The sequence below is a fragment of the Numida meleagris genome, chromosome 8 (assembly GCF_002078875.1).
Source record: "Numida meleagris isolate 19003 breed g44 Domestic line chromosome 8, NumMel1.0, whole genome shotgun sequence".
Classification (NCBI taxonomy): Eukaryota; Metazoa; Chordata; class Aves; order Galliformes; family Numididae; genus Numida; species Numida meleagris.
Window position 1 is genome coordinate 14,421,995 of NC_034416.1, and position 22,564 is coordinate 14,444,558.

Sequence of the window (22,564 nt, forward strand, 5' to 3'; positions counted from 1 at the left end):
ATCCAAACCCACGACAACCTCCAGCCCCCAAGACAAGCATGATCCTACCTGTGCCATCTTCTAAATGCCCGAAGTTGCAGATCTGGCTGATGTTGCGCACCCAGATCTGCATCTCCTCCTCGGTTTTGGCCACCAGGTAGAAGGTGCGGTAGGTGGTTCTCACGATGAAGACGAAATTGTTCTGGAACTCCTTCTTGATGAAGTTGGGCCCCGAGTGCTTCAGCACCTCGCACTCGTTGAGGTCGATGATGCGGATGGGCTTCTTGGAGTGGTTGTTCCTGTAGTACTCCAGCACGTCTGGGTTCCCACTCATGCGCCCTCTGCGCAGCACGAACCAGCGCTTCCGCCAGGCCTGCAGGCGGCACAGACAGGGCTCCATTAGCATAACACAGCAGTCGCACACGTGCCTGTTTTTCCCTCAGGTGTTAGGACTATTTTACTAAGCTGGCTGAAGTGTGACCTTGATGCTTGCTGTCAGCTTGTGTATGTGGTAGGAGGCAGAGGGCTGTCAGGTGGGAGGCCATGGGGAACAAGGCTTCTCCCTCCTCTCCCCCTCGGCCCGCCACCGTGGTGCAGTTCCTCTGATGCTTCCCCTGCCTTTAGGTGCCGTGGGTGAACCAAGAAGAGAGAATGCATTTCCCTCTGTGAAATGAAAACATCCGGGTCCACCCTGTGCGCTGTAGCACATAAGCTAACACCTGCAACAAAGACCTCCTGCCCAAAGCAAGGCCTCCAGGTGACCTGCACAGCTTCCCTCCTGGTTCCCAGGGCCAGTAAAGAGCTGTTAATGAGCTGCCAGTTACTTCTGGAAGCCCAGAACAAACCTTAGGGGAGCTGTAGCGCTAAGAAGTTAAACAAGAACCTCCCAAAAGCTGTGGAACAACATCTGCTTACACGGACACTGCTTCCAGTGACACTTCAACCTGAACTGAGCCCTGTCAGCACTCATGCCTCTTGGGCTCCTATGGCTGAAGGTACGGATCCTGTACAGGCTTAAACGGAGCTTTGGGAGGACGAAGATGCTGCATCACTTCATTAAGCTACACACAAGTTTCTAGGAACAAAATAGTATTTTCCACTTTTCCAGCAGCTGTTTTAGTTCATCAGCACTATAAGCGTCCTTGTGTTGATTAGAGCTGTCACCAACACGCTTACTTCAAGGGCCAGAAGGAATCCACCCTGAGCACGGCTTTGCAGAGGAAAGCTGAAACAAGGTGCTACAGCTTCCTCCTCACCCAGCTCCACACAAACAGCGTTGGAGCCTCTGGCTCCATGGGGGCAAAGGGACTCGCACACTGCTCAGGTGTGCAGGCAGGCACCATCCAGCCCCCGGCTGCTCTAATTGCTGCAGTAATTAAAAGTTCTACAAGGAAACACCTGAACAACCAGGACCACTTCCCTGCCTGAGCGTTATTCAAGTGCTCACTGCAGGGCAACTCATCACAACACAGACCTGGACAACAGCTTGTGTTCAAGTTCACACTTGTTTTTCAGAGTGACCATTTTTAAACTGGCAGATCCAACCATGTGGCCTTGATGCAAAACAGCTGATTTACTGGGACACCTGGGGATCAGCACAGGCACTACACATTTCACCTACTGTTCCTGTGGATACAACGATGATGAAAACAACCAACAAAAAATAGTCATTAGTCAAGAAAAAGCGGTGGCTGTTTTTTTCTCCACTCAAAAGAGGTTTTCTTGCAGGGCAAAGTTTTTCAGTCTTTTCATACTCACAAAATATTTTATCCATAAATGTATCTACTCAGCTTGGCAGTTCTTTAATCTATTTTGAAAGCAAAGGACAAATCAAAAACAACATCCAGGGACCGGAGGCTGGAGTACTTAGAGCTCTCACAAGGCTGAGTGAGCGTGCAGCAGCCTAGGGAAAGGAGTGGCTCTGAAAGGGAGGGTTGCATCGGAACAGACACAAAGCAGAATTGAACTGCAAAGTATTGCACGAAGCAAATTCAGGACCCATCAAGGTTTGAAAGTGATTTGATCTCCGTTGGAAGTAGCTAGAGGTAACATCAGATTACTGATCGTTACTCAAGTTGCCTGAGAGATTGTGTGGGAGCCAAGAAAAAAAGATGTTCCCTCACCCAAAAATAAAAGAAATAGAAGCAAAGAAAGAAGTGTTTACAGAGAAAATGCTTCCTTGGGTAGCCAATTTCAATAGTGGAGCACAGCCTAGCAGGTATCTTGCTTTGTACAGTCCCAGACAGAGTCCACACCTCCACCACCTGCAATCCAAGCACCATGTATGCTTCATGTGCACCCTGAAGATGCACCAGGACAGCCAGGTCAGCTCTCCTAGCATGCTGTCACCCCTGAGCAACAAGAAGAGAAATGCCTTTGGAGGAAGCTTTAGTGAGTCTAAAGGGGCCTGCAGGCTTCAGAAGAACCTGGGCAACCAGTAGGAGGAGAGCAGAAACCCATAGCTGTGCATTGTGCCAGCTGAGGGGTGGCCCGATTGCCCGCTCCCTGCAGGCAGGCAGCCTGAGGAGGCTGATGGGAGCAGTGAGTGGAGGTGGGGGGCTGCCTGGTGCTCGCCCTGCTAGGAGAGGAGAGCAGCATTGAGGCTGTGTGAGAAACTCTGGTTATCACACGTGGTCAGTCAGAGAGTAGGGCTGGGTGGAAATAATGAAATCAGTGTGGGTGCAAGGGGAGGGTGCAGCAGGGTGGGCTGATGGGGACTTCGCTGGGGGCTGCTCCTTGCCTGCTGCCAAGGGAGCAAAACCAACAGAAACTGATGAATCCCTCATTGCGGGGTGGGCACCATCTCTTCCACCTCTTATCCTATTTTACATTTTCAGTCCTACCACTCTTTTCCCCAAAATAGCTCGTTTCTATCTTGAAGCTTTCACCGAGCTCTACTTGCAAAATTTGTGCTCCAAGCCATTTTTGCTGGTGCTGCCTGGCCCGGTTCTTTGCAGTGTCCTATGGAGCAGGACATGGTGTGGAGCAGCACGAGCCTTCCTCCTCATCCTCATCCCTCAGCCCAGCCAGGGCTGCCCTGCACCATGGCCGTCCTCCTCCATCCCAGGCAGTGCTGTTTGTGAGAAGGCTGTATCAGAACAGCACAGCTGTAATCAGACAAGAGCCAGTGCCAATCCAGAACAATTTTCATTTGCCCTTCATAAGTGGGAGCATTCAGTGCCAAAAGGAAGCCGGAGCTCGCGGCGGTGCTGGTTGAGTGCCAGCCCGTGGCTCGAGTCAGCACAGACGAGCAGTGTTTTCTTTATGCTTCTGAATTTCTCACTTCAGAAGTGGCAGAGCTGCTTCTAGAGGGGAGAGGAGTGGCTCTGTTTCATTTCGGGAGGGATTTTAAGAAAGCGATAGCTGCCTGCATGGCCTGGTGTCTCCAGTGTGGAGCTGAACAAGGGCTGCTGCTGCACGTGGGCAGCTGCTGAGCAGGAGTGTTGGAGGCAGTGCCAGATAAAACAGGCCTCAAGCAAACCTGCGAGGTGCTGAGAAAACAACCAGCTGGTAAACAGGGGAGAGTGGGAGCTGAGAGCCAGCACAGGAGGGCTTCAGCCAAGGACTATATGACTGCTCACCTCCTGCTGGGGAGCATGTGTTTGCATGAGATACCCAGCATCCGAGATCTAAATAATTAGCTGCACCACATATAAGCTGCACAAGGTAAATTGGCCTGAAATATAATCTGTCCTGTGAGTTTTTGATTTTTTTTCTGGTTGTAATAACAAAACGCAGAATAGCCAAAAACCTTGATGTTTTTTATCAGCTAAGTTAATGCTCACGACTCCCCCGTGAGGATAATCTTCACTGTACAGAGCAAAGCCATGGGGATGGCAAGGGCAGCATGACAAGCAGCGGCCACGTGCTGGCAGCGTGTGGCCCCTGGGGAAGGTCCAGTGGGGAGGAGGCCAAGGGCTCAGTGGTGGGCAGGACGGCGGGGCTGGCTTCGAGCCACACAGTCTCTGGGGCCAAACCACAGGGCATCCCTGGGGATGGCCGCCAACATAACCATGGGGCAATTGTCCTGTAGCAGTGCCAGCATTTGGGGCAGCAGATTTCAAAGAATCGCTTTTAGATGTCTTATTTTAAGGGAAAAAACCGAGGCGGAACTTGATAGCATTTCCTATACATGATTTCAAAGAGGAAGTCAAAATTCATATGTGGACAGCCTCGTGAACAGCTGATGTCTCTGCCCGTTGAGAGCAGGGTCGGAGCTGCCCACCCACAGGGCAGAGCACCAGGAAGGGTCAGGCCAGCTCCCCACAGAATCCTCGTGCTTTGGGAGCCCAGGATGTCACTGGGAGCTCTTCCTGCCAGACTTTGCAGGAGAAAAGACTGTCTGCCTGCCCTGCTGGGCAATTAGCTCGCTCGTGGAAATCTGAGATGAAGACGACCTCTTAAAGAGCCCAGCCTTTCCCCAGCTGGAGTGATGGCTTTGCTATTTCAGTCCTGGCTGTTGGGCGACAGATCCCATCAGCTCTGCATAATAAATCTCCTTAATGAGGCTGCCTGTGTGCCCCTGCACTGAGGACAGCTGAGCTCACTGCCCATCACCCACAGGCTCAGCACTTTGCTTGGGTTTTGTCTTCCTTGCTTGCTGTTTCCTCCTTTTTTCTGCTCCAATCTCACCACCTTCTTCAGCAGTGAGAGCCTGAAACTCACAGTCTATGGCTGGGAAAGAAAAATCAATAAATATTCAACTTCAGAGAGGAATACTTTTCCTTTGGGACCTTCCTCTGCCTCCATCAGCGTGCAGCACTAACATGACCTCTGGAGCAGAAAGAGACATTTTCTGCAGCAGTTTTTCTCCATTAACTGGCCACTGGAGATGCTCCCAAAGGCCAGACCCTTCCTGGCTATGCCAAGCCATCTCTTTGAGAGCTGGACTCCCAGCAGCAATCAGCACAGGTTGGTAATGCCAGTTTGGCACAACCTGTGCAGAGGACCATAATGCAATGATTTTGGGACAGACTGCTGTCTAACACTCTATTTCCATCTGCTAAGTCGTGAGTCACTTACTGAGTCACTTGTCTATCTGCTTGTGGTAGTTTCAGTATGACTCTAAATGAATCTTCTTTCAGGAAAGGCGGCATGAGTTCTCCTCAGAGGAGATGCCGCAGGTGTAAAGTGTAAGGGGAAATACCTTCTTCCTTGCAAGGTGGTACAGATACATTCATTGACTAAAAACGCAAACCTAAAAATTTCCTATGCTGTAAGTACAGTGAAAGCTTCGCAATAAAGCATCGAATGTGACGTCCTTTAGAACCAGGGAGCTTTCCTTTGTTGCTGTTTCTCATAAAAAGGAGCCTGTGGTCTGTGTAGAAAAAATGACACACACTGAAATAACGAAGAAAAAGACCCAGACTCAAATGTTGCCCGCTAACCTACACATATTCCCACTGCCTGCTCCACATCCCAATCCGTAGTATTTATGGTGCTTTACATACAGAAACATCTGCAACAGAATGAGTCACTGCTATTTGATAAACATGCAGATTCTTTGTAAAGCAAATGGGTCCGCCTGGGTTCAGAGAGTCAAAAGCCTTGAAACTTGGGAGGTTTAAGTTCTTAGAAGCCTTGTAGAAGATAAGAAAACAAGTTCTGAAAGCAAAATTCAAAATGACACCACTCATAAATACAGAAAGTGATTCCACCAATGCATCTGGCTGTGTTTCACTGTGATCAACACGGCAGAGAAGACCGTCTCATGTGCTTTTAGGAAGAGATGTCTGTGCCTACAGGTGGGACTGTGCCTGGGCTGCCATCGCTCTCAGCAGCCTGTCACTCATCCTGATGGCCCTATGAGGGGCTAGCCAGAGCCAAAGGCAGCCTGCTCTGCTCCTGCCCATGGAGAGCAGCCAGACCCTGTCCTACCATAATCCTTGTGCTCTCCCCTCTTTCTCATTTTGTTTGTTTTTCACATCTGACAGAGATGTAAGGCAGGTTGTGGTTCAGAGGAGACATCCCCACAATAGAAGACAGCCCTGAAACGATCAGGCAAAGGGCTTGGTTTAAAGCCCCTGAAGCGCCTCTTCCCACCCAAGGCCCTCCTCTTCGCTGGGGCACGCTTCTTCCTTTCCGAGGGCAGGCTCAACAAAGCACTCATCCCTTCTCGCTGCCCCCCAGATGACACCTCCTGGCTGCCGCTCCATTTCTGCAGGCAGTTAAGCTCCCTGACAGTGAAGACTCACAGGCTGGGCCCTTCACATGAGGATGTTTACAGCCTCGCCAGCCAGCCAAGAGTTTTAGCTCCATATTCCCTCACAGCACGCTTATGTGCAGCATCTAAAATGACATTATTATTATCATCATGAACACAGCTTGAATTTCTAGTGTGCTTTCTTTCACCTTCAGTCCTGAAGCACTTGACAGCTGGTACAGGGTTGTTACACAGCACATATGTGGTGACCAGTTCACCTGCCATGGGTACACCTGCTTCTGAGCCACGCGGCACTCCTGATGCTCAGCACGCTTGTCTGCACATCAGAGCTGTGCACTCACACCTGTGTGTTTGCCTTTGGGCAGTCTGTGGTGCAGCTCTTCTTTCTGAAATCCTCATTTACCCATGTGATGTGGCAGAGGGCAGTGGGTATCAAACCCCTGCACTGGCTTACTGCCACTCCTTCACCAGCTGCAAAGCAAAATCCTGGCTTCTCACGATGCATGGGGCTGGGCTTTTTGCAGAAATGTGTTAATAACATGGAGAAAGGAGAAATCAACACACTGCCACAGACCCTCCTGGGTTTAACATCAAAACTTCATTTTCTGTCAGCAGGAAAGAGGGTGCTCATGCAGCACAGCAGGGATTCCTACGGCTGCACAAAATCTACCTGTGTAAAACCTGTGTAAAAGCCTGGAAACCTCTCACATCTTTCTGACTTGTTTGCAATAAATTCTTTAATACCAACACAGTAATAAGATAGCATCTTGCCTAGAGGTAATTTCAAGTTCTTGGAAAGGATTTAATCCAAAACTCTTGCTTAATCCAAAAGGATTTTTATAAGGCTCTGTGTGGCTCCTTCAGATCTTACTACAAGTGAGGCTGCCCGCAGGTTGTTCAAGGGGTACGACCATCTGCTGGATGGCCGAAGATATTCAAATCAAAGGACTTTTCAGTTATTTTTGGAAGCAAACATAGGAAAATGTATACAGTAAAGGGACTGAAGTTTGGACAAATTTTGAGCAAATTTGCTAAACTAATAGCTTTCATGGAATGGCTCCAAACCTCCCCTGCTAAAGAAAGAAATCAACTTGGGGCTAATCCCCTTCCTTGTAAGTCACCAGCACAATGTAAATACAGATGTGCAAAGCAGTTAGAGCCCAGAAGGAGCTGCAGGTTCCTTAAGCCTGGAGATTGTGCCCTGCCTCTGGCTATCTGGAGTCCCTCTCCTCTCTTTTACTGAGAACTGGCAGTTTTCTCAGTATTTTTACACAAGCAGAACAAATTTTGCTGTTTCACCTTGTTAACTGAACATGTGGTGTGAGGTCAGCAACAGTCATGCAGCCTATCTATAACTGTCTGAGCTCACATGATGCTACGGCTCTGAAGAGAAGGAACATAAACAGGAAATTGGGCAAAGTGACTCTTTTAGTAGGGGACCACAACACCATTTTTTGGTGGTTTTTTTTTGGTAACTCAACTCTTTAACAACACCCTGCTGGATCTGATGAAGAAAACCAGAGTGGCCAGCGCAATCAGAAAGAAAGCCACAGATGTTTACGCCGTGACACTTCTGCCCAACAATGACAGCGTGGCTCAGTGCGGGGGTCAGATGCATCCCCGCATCCACCGTGGGCCAGATCTTGGCCCTCCGTTTGTGTACCCGCGTCAAACTCCCCACTTCATGCTGCAAAGGCTTTGACCTTTGCATTCCATTTCTCTCCCAAAATTGCCTGGAGAAAGGAAGTGTGAAGGAGGCAGCGGCGGAGCGGGAAGGAGGCCACATGCGTGGGAGGGCTTGTTTTGGGGAGCAGGCCAAGAGCGCTGGAAACAAGAACCAACCTTTCTGTAGACATGGACGGAGATAAATAGAAAAAGAGAAAGAAGTCCAAAATCACAGCAGTAACCACCAATGTCCAGAAGAGCTCTGGACCCCGATGTGCAGGGAGCACTGGTTCCCAGGGGATCGGCGCGCTCCCTGCTGTGCAGATGCTGGAGATCTCTGCTAGGATCTACGTGCTGGCTTGCAGTCCATCCCGTGGGAGCCACCGGCCCTTGAGATGACATTTAGACTCTATTGAAGTAAATGGCAAAGCTCCCACTTGCTTGGAGAGGGCCAGGTCCTGCTCTTGACAGGAAGAACTGAGAAATGCAGAGATTCCCAAAAATGGAAACACCGGCTGAAGGAATTATCTGAATAAAGAAAATCTGCCTTGGACTGATGAGCAGCCTTTCTATCAGCCACATCAGACGATGAACTCACCCCTCGTGGCTCTAGCCTGGGGTTTGCGTGTTACTCACCGGCTGCCCTCAGCCCTGACTTTTCTGCAGCCAGGCTGCAAACATCTTCTGTGTCGGGGCAAGAGAGGCCCTCCTACTGAAGGGTGCTATCTGCCCCTCACTGTAGTAAATATCGTAATTGTACTTAAGGGTATGCAAAGGGTGTGGGTGAGACTGACTGATGCATATGGGGCTGAAATGCACGGGGCGAGTTCTTTTGCTGTGTGTGCACAGGGGCTAAGCTGGGCCTGGCTGAGATGTCCAGCACCGAAGGAGGACGGCTGGGTTTTTACCGATTGCTCATTTCAAAGTACAGTGTTAGAAAGCCAGTGTTAGGGAATTTAGACATCTATTTTGACTGCAGTTCTGCTGTTTTCAGCTGCCTTTCCATTGACTACATTGCTAGTTTACCCTTTGGAATTGTGCTAGGCAGTGGTGCATTTTATGAACTGGTTTTCCTTCTTTAAAAGCTCTCCTAAATTAATCTTCTCTGCTTTACATTTCACAGAAGACTGAGCTGGTTTTTAGACATTTTTAGAATTATTTTTTCTTTCTCCTTAGTTTGTGGAAAAGTGGTCATCACTCATACGGCTCATAACAACATCTCCTGCCCGTCATTTTTTATTTTAAAATACATAAATGTTAGGAAAAATATAAACAGCGCTCCCCATGCCAGGTTTTCTTTTGTTTGTTTAAGAATCCTCTCGGAGCTGTCGGAGTTTTTCTGTTGCCGCTGCATCCCACGCCTCCTCCCAGCAAACAGGGTGTGCAGGGCGATGCTGCGGGCTCGCACCCCAGCAACTCGAGGTGTGCTTCACAAAGTCAGCTGGCTCCAGTCAGCCCCAGGATCCAAACAGCCGTTGTGTAAACTTCCCATGCTTCGGGGGGAGCCGCACATTTCTTCGCTCTGTGGTGGGATGGCGGTGCTGCCTGTGAAATTCTGCAGACCCGCGCGGTTTTCCTCACTGCGCTGCTTCGCGCTCTGCCAGCTTCACCCCGGCACATGGAGCCAGGTGCTCCAGAGCTGGCCCTGCTCCCAACCTGCATCACTCATCCTCAGTCCTTTCTCTTCTCCCCTCCTGCTGTGGGACTTTCAAGCTGTGAGCTGCAGATCAGTGAAGTTTCCTCAGACCCCTGTTAATGCTGCAGCTTTGGCCTCACCATGAAGACATCTCTGTGCCCTTGGCTGGCACCTCTGCACGGTGCTGCTCCTGAGCCACGCAGTCAGAAAGCAGCATGGCAAATCCAGCACCAACAGAGTATTTAATGTTTATCTTAATTTGCATGACTTCTCAAACTTCCCTTGCTGAACCCAGCGATGAAATCACAACATGTTCAGAAATATTAAATCATTTCCTCAGCCTCTGAATATAACGGGCTGCGAAAGGAAAACAATCACATTTGGCACATTGCGTGCTTTCGCCTCAACGCTCCAAATTCTGGAGTGCCTTCATGCTGCAGATCTGCACTCTGATCACAACAGCTCTGAAAACAACTATGTGCCATGATTTATTCCTAGGAAATCCCCAGACCTGCCAAACAGCAGCTTTGCCTGGAAGCCTGAGTGCCACAGCAGCACCCAGACCGGGCATGAGCCCAAAGCTGCCTCCTAGCCCTGGCCATGGGCAGCAGGTCGGTGCCCTTCAGCCTGACTCTGTCCTGCCATCCCTGTGGTGTGGAAAGCCAAAATTCAGCATGGCACTAATATGACAGGGTCTCAACCTCCCTGCTGCAGCTTGCAGAGGATGGGCTGGCTTTCCTGAGCAGGTGCCTTCTCTGTGGGGTTACATTCGGGCAGTTGTCAGTATTTTGTAACGTAGACTCTGTGTGAGCACAGCGGGAGTGAAGCTCTCTGCCAAACTCCACGAAGAGTGGAACGGTTTGGGAGTGAAAACAGATTTCAGAAATGAAAGTTCAGCTCGATCTATCGGGAACAACGTGCAATTAATGTTCTCAACAGTATCTCAAATATGAGCAATGTGGGAGAAGGGTAATAGCTCCCTTTCCATCATTTTTCAGCCTGTCGGAGCACTGATCTATTAAATATCAAAAGCTAAATCATTAGCAAATTTCCTAACCACCAGATTTGGAAACTTAGAAAATTCCTTACCAGGAAACTGGTAAACTGGGAGGCAGGCAGCAGCGGTGTGCACATTACCCAGACGTTTTTTTTTTAAAAAAAATACAGTATAACTATCAACAGAGAATGTGCTTGTGGGACGGTGAAATAGGATCAATGTTACTGTTACAAAAGTGAGGACAAAGAGCCAGCTGGGTTTTTCCACAGTCATTTTCAGAACTACAGTGTTTATTTCTGCTTTTCTGCAGCTTCTTTCTCTTTTCTCATCCCTTCCCTATCCCCTCTTTCATGGGTTTTGCACATCAAGTTACACCCAGAAAATGAGACCACTGGCCAGCTCTCAGGACAGGGTTGCTGCCTGTGCCTTTGCACTACTTGCTGCTTGCGTGCTGCCCCGCGGGGTGTCCTGGAGGCATGAAGGAGGTGGAGGCATCGAACCTGGGCTGTGGCAGGGCAGGGATGGCCACAGCTGGTCCGGGTGCCAGCAGCACTGTTACAGACATGCCTTCTTCCTCCCCCTCCCCCCCCAAAATGAGGGACATGAAGCACAATTGGCCGCAGCTCCAGTAGCTCCGTCCTCCTCTGATGGGGAGGCTTTGCCATTTGCTCTTCTTACTGATTTTAAAGTCATTCTCTTCTATCTAAACCATGCCAAAATTTCATAAATTCTCAGAACCAAAAGTGTGCAGTCCAGTGTGCAGTCTGCAGTGCTTGCATGTACTCCAGAAGGAAGTGAATTTAAGAGTGGCTGATGCTAATGCTGACGCTGTCAACCTGCTCTGCTAAACAAAATCTGAAGTGAAATTCAGGCGAGCTTGGAGTTCCTCTGTGATTTTTGAAATCATATAACCTCATTTTCAGTTTTTAAGTGCTTTTTGTTTCATCTAACTCCATGGGAAAGATCCATGAGGAAGAGGAACGCAATAGCAGGAGTGCTGAGACATCCTTATACACTGAGATCTGCTCAAAGCACGCAGCAGATGCCCAAAACCTCCTGGTGTTCCATGGTTGTCACTACTTCCAGGTCAGTTAAGCACGAGAGCAGAGCCTGTCTGCAGGCCCGTGTGGGCATCCTCTGCCCTGGCCTGGCCTCTCCCACTCCTCCAAGCAAGTTGGTTCAATTACCAAAGGTTTCCCCCACTCCCATTGCTGTCAGCCTTCAGCAGCAGCACAGCCATGCCACTTGCAGGCAGCAGCATGAGGAGGGATGAGGGCTGCCTTTAAATGGGGTGGTGTCGGGGGTTATTGTCCTACTAGCAAAGCAGAAGTAGGTGATGGTGGGCGGTTTCAAAAAGAAAGCTAAAGTGAAAGCTCGAGGAGACCCAAACCAGCAAGAAACTTGGAAGGGCAAGAATGGAAAGGGCAGAAAAGCTGAGGGAAGAAGGACAAACAAAAAATGAACATGTGGGGAGAGGGGCTGCACTGCATCACCGTGCCCTGGCTGGTCACTATGGTGTTTGGAGTGTCTTCTTGCTGGCACCAAACAGAAAGGAAAGCAATGCAACAGGAGGGAAGGGGTTACAGGAAGGAAGGGGCCATTCCTGAAACCCTGTGAGGACAGTGGGGGTCAACAAGAGACGTCCTCATGTCCCTGCTGCAACTATGGCCAAAGCATGGCCTGCCAGGGCCTGGACAGCTTGGGACAACACAGCCACTGCTGGAGAACGACCTAGAGCCCCAGAAACCTCCTGTTTTGCTAGCACACTGTGAGCGTAGGGCAGGAGCTAATCAGGACTTGTGCTAATTGCGCTGCCTCTTGCCGGCAGCGGGTGGGGAGGTGGCTGGGAGCCAGCGGCAGGGCGGGCGGGCCTGCAACCACACGGGCTCCCCTGTGACCTGGCTCCCCAACCCGGGGGCTGCGCTCCCCTTCCCCTGCTGGGCCTCCTGTGGGCCCAGGCTGGCCGTGACCGAGCCCCCAGCACCCCATGCCTCCCAGCCCTGGCCCATGGGGACGTGGCTTGCTCTGCCTGCACTGGGGCTGCTGGGACTACTGCTGCTGGCACCGCTACAGCCTGGTGTTTTTTGACCTTTTACTCTTCCAGAGATAGAAATGGGGTTTGTCTGAGGCTTGGAATAACTTCCTGTGATTGTGCTGGAGAGGGCTAGTCTGACTTGCTAGATAGCTGTGTCTGTCGGGCTGGCTTAGGAACGGAGAAGGCCTCAGCCCCATGTCTGGGCTGAAGACAGATTTAAAAGACCCCAAAGACACTGGATGTGCCTCAGAGAAAAATAAGCTGATAGCACTGTGTGCTGTCCACGGTGGGGCAGCAGGGCCTGGGCAGCCACTAACAACCCCTAAAGCAAATGGTGTCCCTACAGGGATGGTTATTCCTCAGGCGGTAACTCACAAATCCTCCCCAGATCAGTGAGGTACATATGTTTGCACGTGTGGGAAAGTAGATAATGGCCTGGAAATTGATCCTTTGGGATGATGAGAGCAAATTGCATTGTGCAAACCTCCCCTGCTCCTCCAGCTTTCCCCTAGCACAGCCTTCTGTGGCTGAGGCAAAGAGCTGCTCTGTTCTCATTGCACCTTTAGCAGCCCTTGTGCATCTTGCCATTATACCCCTCCCTGACTTTAAAAGCAGCCTTCATGAGAAGCATTGCCAAGTCAGATGTGTTCAGCTTGGCGTGTGGCTGAGGAAGTGAAGGAGCCCAAGGCCTGTGCTGTGCTGGTGCTCCGGCACTGTGGGGCACCTAGGGGGAGGCTGGAGCTCCTCTTCCTGACCATGATGGAAGCTAATGTCTTCAGTCTAGTAAAACTGTGCATCCCTGGGAATCAAAAAAGGACTTGGTGCAGACCTTGTGTTGTACTCCTTAATGGTCTTCATCCATCACTCTGTTGTGCTAGCCAAAAATACTGAACCCCAAGGAGTTTTACAGTCACAGCCAGTGCACTGGAGCTCACAATGGTCCTTGCAAGAGCTCCAGTTGCTCCCAGGTAAAGAAGTGCCAACCAGCTCCAGCCTGAGCCCTAGTAAAAGCTGGTAGTTAACTTCAGTGCCCAAGCTGCCATCGCTGTCCTGTCCCCGCACTGTGTCACTACAGGGAGAGACAAGGCATGGCCTAACCCTGATGGCTTCTTGTCATTTGGCTGAGATGCTGGGAGCTCCCCCAAAATTAAGGAAATATGTACTTTAAACAAAGGCTTTTAAATGTTTCTTGTATTTTAGTCATCAGTAGGCAAAATCCCTGTGCACAAGTCATGTGTGCTAGAGTTTCCCTGTGTGACTCACTCAGCTGGCTGCTTCTTTTTGAAATTTGGAGTAGGAATGATCTTTGCTTTATACTGATAGTCCTTTGAACAACTGAGCATACTGTCACCTGGTGGGCAGGATCCTGGGCTGAAAAAAGCAGGTTAGCCCTCCTCTGGCCCACGGAGTCCAAGCAGAGCTTGTTGAGGTTGCCATGTGCAGGCTAGTGTAGCCACAGCCCAGTCTGCTCCCCGGAGGGCTCTCCTGGGATGAGGGCTCTCCCCAGCCTACAGCCAGTGGCTGTATCTGTGCCTTCCCCAAGTGAGTATTTCAGAGAGGTTAAGTCATAGCGGAGTCAGCTGCTCCTGACAAGCAAAAGCCCAGCTATCCCAAAGCCACGTCACATTTGTGTTGCAAGCAAGCACTAAAACACAAGGCCAGTGCACTTAGCATTTCCATGCACGAACACCATCCACAGGCTTTCAGCTTCAAGGGAATTTAGGAATTACTGGTGCATGTCAACATATGTGATTTACAACATGATTTTGTAATATGGCATGAAAGGTAGCATCAAGCCCAGGGCTTGGGCTGCAGTGCACAGTAGTTCTCTTAAAGAGACGAAGGAAGCTGCTCTGGACTCTGCAGTTCATGAGCCAGCTCTGCAGTTCTCAGTCCTACGTGCATTCCATGTACTGCTTTCTAACCGGGTACCATCAAAGAAACTGGAATTTTGTATTCAAATTGTTTTTAAGACAAAGAGAAGTGCAATCAAAGAGGGATTGCACTCTGCATAAAAACCATCTAGCTTATTTGTAGGGAATTTCACGTAAATAATTAATTTTAAGTGCTTTAAAAAGTTTTTAAATGCTTTTGTGCATTTTTACTGAATTCCAATTTCATTCAAATGCAGCTTGCTTCAAATCACATAAAATAATCCCTTCTGGGGGAGTAAACACTTTGTGTAATGCTAACTCTCTAATACCAAAATATTAATTAAAAAAACGTGAGTAATTGTATACTAAGCCACACAAAGGCTGAGATAGCTGTGAACAGATACAGAGCATCGTCATTAGCAAAAATAAATGCCTAATTTTTTCTTAAAACTACATTTAGTGCTAAACCATTAGCCATCAACTAATGAAAGTGTATCTTGATGAAAAAAATTGAGAAGTACCTGTGGAAAAAAATGAGATCAACATGTTCTTATTTAATGTCAAGGTTTTTACCTTCTCATTAGAATTATGATCAAAATCTGTGATAATACTCGTCATCACCAACTAATGCTGTATATAGGGAAACTCTATCAAGGGGATCAGACTAGTTAAGGGAAGTATCTAGAGGCAAGCAGCTGAAAATAAAAATAAAAATACAAGTGCTAACTGTTTGAAGAAAACATGCAGCCCATGACAAATGGCGCTGCGTGCAGTGCTCCTTTTCTACCCCCAGTCACTTATGTCAAAAGCAGAGTGATAGATTGTCACAGCACGGAGCATCTATTCACCCGCTCTTTGAAAGGCATCTGAGGGCTGAGTAATTAGTCCTTCTCATCGCACTTTCATTCCAACAATTTGACTGATTCTTTTGGTTGCTGTGTGGTAAGAAACCACCATGTATCTTCACAAGTACCATGGGAACAATGCATGTCGGCAGATTCTTCTGAGTTTCTCATGCGTGTGGGTTTTTCCCTCCTGCCCTGTTAGCAGAGTCTGAGCTGGTGACTGCAGACACACCTGCTTTATTTAAGGACCAATATGCAATTACGCCTAATATCACTTTTGCCATTGAAAAGGCCATACTAACAGCATGTACGTAGTTGTTCATGCTGTGGTAAGCGTGTGTGAAGCAGGCCCGTGGTGTGGTGTCAGTCTGGGTACAACATAACGCCGTATGTAGGTGTGAGAGCAGCCTTACCAGACCAAAACCAACAGCGGATTCCCCAAAGAGTCAACACAAATATCGATGCAAAACACTGCAGCTCAGCTCCCTGAACGCTCAGGTTCTTTACTACCCTTGAAAAACCAAGCCCCAAACAGAGCACCTGTTGCTCAGACTTGCTTCAGACTTTAGCTCTTTTTCCCTTCAGTTTCACTCTCCATGGTGAAGCATTGCAAGATTTGTTAACTTTTCCACGCAAAGCTCTCAGTCCTCTGACACAAACTCAGCTGGGCATCCCACACCATGGCACTGTGTGATCTGTCGGCATCGAGGTACTCGCATGGCAACAGGCAAATTTGGTGTCAGCAAAAGTGTTAAATTATCCTGAATATCTACATGTGCTCTTTTGAAGTTCCTGAAAGTCTGCAAAAAAAGGTCTGTAGTTTGGCCCATGCCCTGTTCCCGAAGACACACATCTTCTCATACTTAGACAAGAATTTGCTTTTGCTGCTTGACCCAGTTCTTGGCTTGGCCACAGGGCAGGAAACTGTGCCCATGGTACCGTATCTTCACAATAACAACAAAACTCAACATGATCTGCTCCATCTACAGAGCACACGAAGCAGCGATTGTGTCAGGAGCTAGAAGCAGAAGCGTGAAGTTCACAGGCACTGTTTTTGCTAGCTGAGTCCCACAAAAAGTGATGTGAGATAAGGGCAGTTTGAGTGCAGAGCAAACAAACAAACACCCTAGAGTATGTTGGTCCTGAGGTTTCAGGATGGTTAGCAGCATTAGGAAAGGCCCTCTATCCTGAGAGGGATCCCAGAGGATATGGTATCCATTTATCCCAAAGGATAAGTACACTATTCAGCCTCCCAAACTCAACCTGACAATGTTTTGATGCAATCTGTTTCCTGAAGGGACCAAAAAAACCAAATCATTTACAACCAAATTACTTTAGATCCCAGCTCCAGAATGTATTCACACTCTTCACAGCAAGTTCAGGAACAGCCTTTTAACTTCAATTTAACTAAAATACTTTGAGGAATTGAGCCCGACTCGTTTGGGCTGCAGTCCAAGTCCTCCCCACCATTTTCACTACCTGAAGCCTTCTCAGTGTCTGGCAAGATGAAGTGAGAATCTTCACTCCAACCAACTGCCGTTAAACCACTTTTTTTTCTTTCTGAAAAATGCAACTTCACAGTATTCATTTGAAACATAGATGTTGGGTATGGTGTCATGAAACTGAGTGGACATTTCCTCTTCTTGTGTGAATGCAAGGCACCGGGGAGAGCCATGCAAGCACTGTACATGAATGTCCGTGTGAGTTATGTGGAACTCTTTCTCGGTGTTGAACTTTGGATGATCAACAACTTTGTGTAGCAAGTGGGGCATGCAAAGCCAACAGGAATGCCTGACTTCTCCCCAGACAGAAGACATCTCCCCAGCATGCAGCAATGAGCACCAGGCAGGGTTTGCCTCTGCAGGCCTTGCAATGCTCCATTCGTTTTCTTTGGATTTTAGAGGGATCCTGGGGTATGGAAGCTTGGGATGTACAAATAGAAAAGCTGTTTGTGCTTTGAGTAAGGAAGTTTAAATCTGACCTGCAGTTAGGCTGTGCAGAGGAAGGGCTTTATCCACTGCTGTGCTCAGAGCAATCTCTCTTTTGTCTCAAAGGCCACTATGCTATGACTCACACAGCCATCAGGCTATTAACACTTTTATTCCAACTAGTTATTTCTGGATTTCAGCAGTCAAAATAACTAAAGCCCAGAGTGCTTCCAGTGTAACTATAGAAATTACAAAAACAAACAGCAGCTCAACACATGGGTCTGCTGAAGCCAAGCTCTGAATCACACTCTTATTTTTTACCTATAGTTATGAAGTCTGGATAACAAATCAGCATGATTCTCAGCCACCTAGCAGACGCTCAGTCGAGTTCAGTGCAGATGCTGTCAGATGCTCGCTCCATCTGTGGGAGATGCTTCCTATGGGATAGGTCCCGCACAGCTGCCTTGAAAAAACAGGCAATCCCAACCAGAATATCATCAGACATGATTTGTAAATCCATTTGAGGCTAATAAATGTTGTGAGTTCATCTTTCTTCATCCATATGCATAATTCACATTTTTCAGAGAAATCTTTATAGCGTTCCACTATGTTACTTTCTTAACTAATGGGAAAGGATTCTGTTGAAGCTCTAGATCTCCCTCACACTCTCAGTCTTCCTGTGCCTGCACAGCTCACCGTCAGCTGGGTCAACAGTTCAAAACTTCAGGCTGGAAGGAGTAGGCTCTTCTGGAAGAAGCCAGAATGCCATCTATTCATTCAAAACTGTTATCTTTTGTTTTTAGCCAAAATACACTTCCTTATGCAAGACCTTGCCTGTTGCTTTGTCACAATGGATATCTTTGACTCCTCCCTCTCTCTGAGTCAAAATTCAGCATATTTTGATTTTTAACAGTATTATAAAGAAGGAGATCTCAGTAACCAAATACTCCCCCAGTATGCAAACCAAAGGCTGAAGTGCAATGCGAGAAACCAGATTAATTGCAAATGAAGAACAAAATGGTTTGAACTTCAGTACGCATACATTCTAATTGTATAAATAACTGAACTAGCCTCTGGAGACCTCTCAAAGTGCAAAGAATGCCTAACAACTCCGAATGTAAAGAATAATATATATTTAAAACAAAGAGAATGGTCATCAGTCCTTTATTAGTGTTTATTTACTCTCTACAAAAACTCTCTATCAAATCTTTCAGCAGAGCAAGGACCGAGAGAGTGGAAGAACAAAGCTAACACAGATTACAATTCATTAAAGTCATGAGCTTCATCCTAACTGAAAATAATTGGAGCTAAACTCAATCCAAAAGCTCCAAGTTGAGAAAAATAAACTAATACATTAAAGAGGAAAAGGAAAAATAAAATTAAGTTACTTTTTTCTTCTGCTTTCATGAAAATGTACCAATGCAAAGTGCTGTCTACAGACTGGAAGCCAAGTTGCACAGAGGAGAGGAATTATGTCCTGCAAAGGCTGAAATAATTCCTGCACACGGTCCCCAGAAGGGTGGTCCTGGCTGAGAATACAGGTTTTGTATGGTGTCATCGGGGTGTTGCACGCTGCAACAGTGCCGAGAGAAGCACACAGGAAGCACAACTGTAAAACCATGGGTGTTGGCAGGGGAATTCAGGGATGGGCACTGTGTTGGAAACCTTTGTAGCTTTCTACTGTGGATTAGTTGGCATTTTGAATAACAAATCTTCTCTGTTCTCCAGGGCAGAACAAGGCAAGGTCCAGGCTCATGCCATACCCCGGGTCCTTGCCGATTGCCAGGGCAGGGATACTGTGGGAGTTGGCTTTCAAGGATAAAACCAGGCCAGTGAAATCCCTTCCTTTGATCCCTCCTCCCCAACAATGCAGAAAACTGCTCATTTTTGAGTAAAAATGGAGCCATAGTCACAAGCAGTAGCAGACACAAAAGAGACATTTGAAAGCAGTGGTTGTACACAGAAAGCAGTAACTGCTTTCCATTTTTAGATTTCATGGCTTATTTGTTTAAACCACAAGAAGACATTTGCATGCTACCCATTTCTGGTCAGACAAGAAAAAATAAAATAGAAATAAATACAGAGCAAAAAACATAGCGTGCTAACTTTCGAGGTTAATTTTAACTAATGAAACACTTCAGCAAAATTGGAATTTGCTTTTTTCTTAAGAGGTAAGGAATATTATCAAAGCTGGCTTTTCAAAGAGGTGGAAAGAAACAACAGAACCCCAACTATTATCTTTTCTTATTTTAAACTGCATCCTACACTTGACACAAACTTAGATCCGAATGCGGGATTACTCCTACTCTTCTCCTTCACTTACGACTTTCTCACCCTGTTTTTCAGAGAAGCTGTTTGTAAATGTGACTCGCAAGGATGCAGTGTACAAGTAATGAGTGTGCCAGTCATTCAATGAACCAGGTTGAGTGTTGCAAACACGGTTCCTAAAACTCTCAGACTAACTACTCAATTCAACCGAAACCAACTGGGAGGTCAAGTACCCACTGGTGAGAAGGAAGATTCATGATACTGAAGTGCACAATGCCAAACTGTCCAAAAGTAAGCAGATTCTTACATAGGAATTTATGGAAGTGCATCAGCCACGCAGTAAATGCGGCTGCACTGTGAATGTTGGCCATCTGGAGGACAAGGCCGTGGTGCTGATGGACTTAGGCTTTTTGAGGGCAGGCAAAGATACGGTAAGAGTCAAGGATATACATGAACTTAAGAGAAAGTTTAACAATTGATCTGATTGTTCTGTGCATAGAAAAGCCTTTTCTAAGTAGAAAATAATTTAAAAAATGGTTTACAAGGCCCTGGAAGAATCACATGGTAATGCTGTCTTGTTTGCTGTGTTGGAAGCCACTGCAAAATCCCAGGGAGCTGCTTCCCTTGAGTCACGGAGGAAACTGACGAAGCTTCCAAAGAAGGCAAGGGAGAATTTTGCTGATGGTCTTGGTATATACAGCATACAACACAATGAGTTTCGCTCTGCCTTGGCTGCCAACAGGCAGGTCCAAAAGCTGCAACATTTGCTCAGCTGGGATCTATCAGATTTTAAAGAAAAAGGCAACCTTACTGTTTTTTTGTGGCTTTCCTATCTGCTGCTTGGTTTAGATGAAGCAATTCTTGTGCCACTATTTAATTCCCACATCAGCAAAGGACTGGATGCTGCCAGTTTTCATTTACCCTATCTTTGATATACTGGTTTACTTTTTATTGTAAAGAGGTGACACGGGAAACAAAATGGATTAAGATTCTTAGAAGACTCATGCAGTCTTACAACTCTTACAATCTAGCCTGGAAGCAACAGAATATTTGTAACTTTATTACTAAAAAAGACACCCATTACCAAGAACACAGCAAACTAATGGTGTCACGCTCTTCTACACATTTTTGGTCTGCTTGGCAAGAAATAAATCTTAATTATTTTCTCACTTCTGAAAAGCTTGATGCGTGCCTTCCAATAATTTATTCATGCAGTGTAATCAAGCACAGAATCTGACCCAGCTTAGCAGAGGCCTGATTTCCAGCTCTGTGGTTTCCACCTCTGCGCATATTTGCTGTTTTCTTACCAGTAATTACATCTCTTGCTTTGAATTCTGCTACAGAAAGAAGTTTCTAGTTGGTTTCCTTAACCTTGAAGACTTCATTTAAAGGCTTAGGTGAATGGCGAATTGCCATGAACCAGCTAATAAGACCATTTGCAATTTTCTTCTTCATGATTGCTCACCAAGTTAGCCATTATTCACTTCTGCCTGAAGTGCCCTGGCCAACAATTCCTGTCTGCTCATGAAGAATATTTTTTTTGTTGTTTAACACACCCTATACCCAAAGGGATGAATGCTTGGAAATGTTTACAATTGTTACTTGTTTCTTGGAAATAACGATCCATAGATAAAAAGAGCAGTTCTGCACTTACAGAGCTTCTGGTCTTACTGATTGTTTGAATTCATTTTTGAAACCCATCATATACGTTTGTATTTTATTCTATGCCTTTGTTATTAGTTAAAGTGAAGCATTACGGTGCATCTAGTACGGTATTATTATATTATTGCAGTACTACTGTCATGGAGTTGCAATATACATACACAATGATTTATTTATTTCAATTCTCACTAAAATCAAGCAGAATAATCTGATTGCCTTGAAAGGGAGCTGGAGCTGGATTAGGACTTTGCATTTGATCAAGCCAAGAATCCTCCTCTGAGGCAGATTCTGTGCTCACTCCTATCTGACAAATAAAGCAACAACTCCCAATTTTATTCGCAGTGAAAAGCTACAGGTGCACTGAGTGCAAGACTCATCTTTCGGTTTTGCCTTGCACTGCCACAGCAGAGAGCTGCTGCCTCTGTCGTGCTCCGGGGTCCCCATGCCTAGCGCAGCTGCCTGCAGACCCACGTTACTTTCCCAAAAACATCATATTTAGTAAAGAGCAGTTATGAACTAAGGATCCAGCCCACTAAAGGCACTACGTGTACAAGGCTGGAGTCTTTCTTATTCAGCCAAACTAAATTAGCAATTAATGACATTTATTACCAAAAAGCTGAGCAAATCCAGGAATATCAGCAAGCTGGCTGTGTGACACATGCACTTCCAGCGAAGAGGGGAACAGAGCTGCCTGGGCCTTCTGTAGGGAGATGATGATCTGGATAGCAGTACCGGGAAGAGGCGGCACCACCCGGCACTCGCAGGGTGATAACCGTGTGTACCCGGCGCTGCGCACGTGGGCTGCACTGCGGCTGGAAGTGCTCTGGCCAGAAGGGTATCTGCGACGGCAGAGCCCTTGTCAGCAGCCATCAGCCTCTCCTCTCCCCCTCTAGACCCCTCCAAAGGCAGAAGGATGAAAGCCAGGCCTGATAATGTCCGCACCGAAGTAAAGAGGACAAAGCAGCCCTGTGGATTTTGTGGCCATGAGATGACTCACCTTGGGACTACGGGGGCTGAGCCCTACTTGGGGGATTCTCACCGGTGGGATTTTGTCAGGCTGCTCTTGGAGCAGACCTTCAAGCAGATGGTGGCTGTTTTTCCAGCAGTTAGACATTTCTGTTTGCTGTTCTGCAGGCTTCTCCAGTGCCTTTCCCGCTGTTCCCACAAGGCTGGGGATGGGGTCTGAGAGCAGGGGCAGCCCCTGGTGCTGACCAGTGCCATCTCCAAGTAGGAATGGTAGAAAACTAGTCTGGTTTAGCCTTGTCATGTACCTTCCTGGCACAAACCACCTTACCCAAGCAAATTAAACAAGTCTTCGGTTCTTTGGAGGGGATTTCTTCACTGGGCCAATTCACTGAGTACACGTCACACATCAATTCACTGAATTCATGTAACACTTACTTTTCCAGATGATCACTAGTGTTCAAGAATGGAGGAAACATGGTCAGAACGTTGCATTCCGACTCTTCTATTGCACAAGTGTGTTATGAAAGAAAGAGTTATGTAAAATTC

At 47.3% G+C, this 22,564-nt stretch overlaps 1 protein-coding gene across 2 annotated transcripts in view; it reads right to left on the reverse strand.

Annotated features, from left to right (window-relative positions):
• The window catches only part of GAB3 (GRB2 associated binding protein 3), a 55,223-nt gene that overhangs the window by 19,334 nt on the left and 13,325 nt on the right, over positions 1-22,564 (reverse strand). For both annotated transcript variants that reach the window (XM_021406175.1, XM_021406174.1), the window contains exon 2: positions 49-352. In XM_021406175.1, the coding sequence (XP_021261850.1) occupies positions 49-352 (304 nt within the window). The remainder of the gene's footprint in view (positions 1-48; positions 353-22,564) is intronic.